This window comes from Hordeum vulgare, chromosome 7H, assembly GCF_904849725.1.
Source record: "Hordeum vulgare subsp. vulgare chromosome 7H, MorexV3_pseudomolecules_assembly, whole genome shotgun sequence".
Lineage (NCBI taxonomy): Eukaryota > Viridiplantae > Streptophyta > Magnoliopsida > Poales > Poaceae > Hordeum > Hordeum vulgare.
Genome location: NC_058524.1, coordinates 586,536,281 through 586,540,907, shown reverse-complemented (window position 1 = coordinate 586,540,907; position 4,627 = coordinate 586,536,281). Strand labels below are relative to the sequence as shown.

The window sequence follows — 4,627 nt, the reverse complement described above, 5'->3', positions numbered from 1 at the left end:
TGGAATGAAAAGCAGTTGCCATCCCATTTTGCTGGCAGTTGTCATCCCGCTTCGTTGACAGTTGTCATGCAGATTGAACAACAACTATGCACATGTAGTTGCCATGCAGTAGTGGAGGGGAAGTGCGAGGCGTGTGAGCGCAACCATCGGCCCGCCACATGCAGGCCTCGCACTGCAAAAACAATCCGAGAGACGGTGGACGTGTGAATGAAGAGGATGAACGTCCACACACTGGTCCGATCATAATTAACATATAAAAATTGCTAAAATTAGTGCAACCGCAAACGGACGAAGATCCACGCGTGTGAGCGATTTGCAAACGTGGGTTATCTTTTTTTTTCTTAAAAAAAACACAGCCAAACGCCCAACTTCCCAAACAGCGTTACCTTTTTTTTTTTTTGGAGATAAACCAAACAGCGTTGCCTTTGGAATCTTCTCCGGTATATTGACTTTTTTTGCGTGGTGGAGGACGCACTCTGCGACCGCCTCTCCTCTTCCTATCCTCACACGTCACGCGTGGTTCTTCTTCCTTCCTCCCACCGCTCCCGTCCGATCCAATCCCGGCTATAAATTCCCCGCCCCCTCCCGTCTCCTCCTCCACACATCCGATCCGATCCAATCCAATCCAGTCCCCTTTCCGATCGAAGCGAAGCCAAGGCTCTCTCGTCCTCCTCCTTCAAGGTATGCGATGCGAGCCTCCGATTTCTTCCCCTACTTCCGCGCGTGCGTGCCCTGGCATCGTTGCCGGTTATTGTTGGTTCCCCTCGATTAAATCTGTTGGTCGAGGCGTTATTGCCGTTGATGATTGATTACAGCTCGTTCCGGTACTCGAGGTTGATTAGGCTCGGTTGTAGTTAAATCTCTCAGGATTATGCCATGATTTTCGAGTAGATCTGCCGATTCTGGTGCGATTGTTGTTGGGTCGCTTCATCTCATCTAGTTGTAGTTTGTTAGTTCTGCTCGGTTTTTGATTAATCTTCTGGTAATTTTATGGATTTATTATGATTTTGTACCGCTCATGATACACCGTATTATTGGGATGCGACTGCTGTTGGTTCGGTTCGGTTCATCCATCTAGTTATAGTTAGCTAGTTGCTGATTTTGTAGCCGTATGGTCTGTGAAGGGATACACTTGTGATTTGCCAGCTTAATAGTTCTGATTTGTAGTTGCATGTAGCATCTGTAGCTGGGCATCGATTCGACTCTTAGATTCATGTCGGTTTGTCAACGTTACAGTTCGTTCCTAGAATTAACCAGCTTGTTCCGTACAGCTAGATTACCCGTGCTAGCCGTTATATTGCGCTGGCTGATAACTAGATATGCTAATATTTAGTTCTGGAAAAATTTAGCACTGCTTCTGTATCCATGGGGTCTAGGGGATTCTAAGTTGAAATTTTATCTGTCTCCATGTGGTTCATCTATTATTTGACGTATTGCAGATTTCCCTGTACCGTGCCTTGCTCTTGTTCTGGATGCTTTGTTTGTACAGATGCAGATCTTTGCTAAAGACTAGCAATACATTGTACTCCCTCCGTTCCTAAATATAAGACGTTTTAGAGATTTTATTATAGACTACATACGGAGCAAAATGAATGAATCTACATTCTAAATATGTCTACACATCACTATGTAGTTAATAGTGGAATCTCTAAAACGTCTTATATTTAGGAACGGAGGGAGTATCATCTTGGTTCATCTATTGCTTATAGATCTGCTAATATAGTTTGATGCATCAGCTATAGGGTTCATCGTTACAATTCCATCTCTGTTGTACCTCTGGTACATGCATTGTTTTGATTTACTGCATGCTTCTATTTCTCTGTACAGTGCCTTACTCTTGTTCTGGTATGTTCTGTATCTACAGATGCAGATCTTTGTGAAGACCCTGACCGGCAAGACCATCACCCTCGAGGTTGAGTCCTCGGACACCATCGACAACGTCAAGGCTAAGATCCAGGACAAGGAGGGCATCCCTCCGGATCAGCAGCGTCTCATCTTTGCTGGCAAGCAGCTTGAGGATGGCCGCACCCTGGCCGACTATAACATCCAGAAGGAGTCCACACTCCACCTGGTGCTCAGGCTCCGTGGTGGCATGCAGATTTTCGTCAAGACCCTGACTGGCAAGACCATCACCCTGGAGGTTGAGTCCTCTGACACCATCGACAATGTGAAGGCCAAGATCCAGGACAAGGAGGGCATTCCCCCGGACCAGCAGCGTCTCATCTTTGCTGGCAAGCAGCTCGAGGATGGCCGCACCCTGGCTGACTATAACATCCAGAAGGAGTCCACACTCCACCTGGTGCTCAGGCTCCGTGGTGGCATGCAAATCTTCGTCAAGACCCTGACCGGCAAGACCATCACCCTGGAGGTCGAGTCCTCTGACACCATCGACAACGTGAAGGCCAAGATCCAGGACAAGGAGGGCATTCCCCCGGACCAGCAGCGTCTAATCTTCGCTGGCAAGCAGCTCGAGGATGGCCGCACCCTTGCGGATTACAACATTCAGAAGGAATCCACCCTCCACCTGGTGCTCAGGCTTCGCGGTGGCATGCAAATCTTTGTAAAGACCCTCACCGGCAAGACCATCACATTGGAGGTGGAGTCTTCGGACACCATTGACAATGTGAAGGCAAAGATCCAGGACAAGGAGGGCATTCCCCCGGACCAGCAGCGTCTAATCTTCGCCGGCAAGCAGCTTGAGGATGGCCGTACCTTGGCGGACTACAACATCCAGAAGGAGTCGACCCTTCACTTGGTGCTCCGTCTGCGTGGTGGTATGCAGATCTTTGTCAAGACCCTCACCGGCAAGACCATCACCCTGGAGGTCGAGTCCTCGGACACCATTGACAATGTCAAGGCTAAGATCCAGGACAAGGAGGGCATCCCTCCGGACCAGCAGCGTCTCATCTTTGCTGGCAAGCAGCTCGAGGATGGCCGCACGCTTGCTGACTACAACATCCAGAAGGAGTCCACTCTCCATCTGGTGCTCAGGCTCCGTGGTGGTATGCAGATCTTCGTCAAGACCCTCACCGGCAAGACCATCACGCTGGAGGTTGAGTCCTCGGACACCATTGACAATGTGAAGGCGAAGATCCAGGACAAGGAGGGCATTCCCCCGGACCAGCAGCGTCTCATCTTTGCTGGTAAGCAGCTTGAGGATGGCCGCACCTTGGCGGACTACAACATCCAGAAGGAGTCGACCCTTCACTTGGTGCTCCGTCTGCGTGGTGGCCACTAAGCTCCTGGTGATGGAGCTGCTCCTGTCTCTAGGTTCACAAGGCTCGGTGTCTCTGGTGTTCTAATGGAGTCTCGTCTGTGTCTTTGTTTCTGTACCGTACTGTGATGCAGTTTTATCGTTTGTATCTTTGAACTATGAATAAGTGAGCCCTGAACCTCTGCTGTCTCTAGGTCTGATGTTTGCTGTTTTTGTTATACTGTGGTTTCTTGCTATCTTTCTGATGCATTTGATGTTTTCTGGTTGCTGACTGATATAAAACTGATTACCTCTAGCCTGTCTGATGAAATGCGTATATTGAACTTAATGTATTGTAAGAGCCTGTAGAATCATCTTTGATCCTCAAATTTTCTGAGAAATACGTAGAGCACAATTGGTCATGCCAGGTCTGCCCGTGCATTGCACCGACAAAAATAGAGAGAGAATAGGATCGCAAGAACACACAAAAACAGAGAATAGGGTCGCAAGACCAGACTATTGGAGTGCAGCATTTCTGACAAGGTAGTTTTTCAAAAGTGCATAACTTCCAAGTTACATTGTATTCATGAAAAATTTACGGCTATGCAACCGTGTAAAAATCGCGTTGTGCAACCCATATGTCGTCGTTAAGTACTCCCTCCATATCAGAACATAAGATGTCTTTTGACACTATCTTCATAGAGAAGGGAGTATGTACCAGCATGGTCTTAATCTGAATATATCTGTAATCTACCACAAGCTGTTTTCAAGTTGCTACCTCACTCTACATCATTGCTACCTCTCCTCATATCTTCCATTCCTGTCCAGTGGCTGGTTGACGAGATAATGAGTGAAAAAGACGAAAGGTAGATGAATTAATCAAAATGCTAGGTAATGTCTGAAGAAGATATTGGGAACAATGGGAAGATAAGGGAGGTTGTATAAATAGTCAGTAGTTCAACTTCAAAAATATTTTTGATAATGGTGAGACATTTGATGGCATGGAGAGTTTGAGACCACAAATCACGTGCAATGTTAGGTGCAAAGAGTTAATCCCATTTTTTGAAGGTTAAAATTAATAGAAGTTAAAATTAGACATGTGTATATATACAGGTTGTAAGGTGACGAGGACCGAATATGATTGAAAACTTCAATTTTGTTTTGTGTGCCTCTTATAAAATGCATACTGCAAAGTTATGTGTGCAAGCTAAATATTGAAGAATCTGTATCATGCCCCACATTTCTTTTAGGCGGAGACAACGTATTAGGGTCTTATAAGCCATGAAGATTTAGTGGCCTTCTTTGCAAGATAGTCACAGTTGGAATTTCTTCTTCTTGTAGGCCATGAAATTTGTAGTGTCGCCATGAAACCTGGGGGCGCTAGGGCTACGTGCCTTATTGATGCTTATTGTGAGCACTGTTCTCATTGTCTTT

The 4,627-nt window shown here is 46.5% G+C and overlaps 1 protein-coding gene across 1 annotated transcript; it reads left to right on the top strand.

The window, feature by feature from the left end:
* The first annotated feature begins 484 nt into the window (after window positions 1–484).
* Window positions 485–3,432, top strand: LOC123413120 (polyubiquitin-like). Its single transcript, XM_045106073.1, has 2 exons — window positions 485–681; window positions 1,865–3,432. The coding sequence occupies exon 2, from the start codon at window positions 1,865–1,867 to the stop codon at window positions 3,236–3,238; it is 1,374 nt and encodes a 457-aa protein (XP_044962008.1). The 5' UTR covers window positions 485–681; the 3' UTR covers window positions 3,239–3,432.
* Window positions 3,433–4,627: the final 1,195 nt, after the last annotated feature.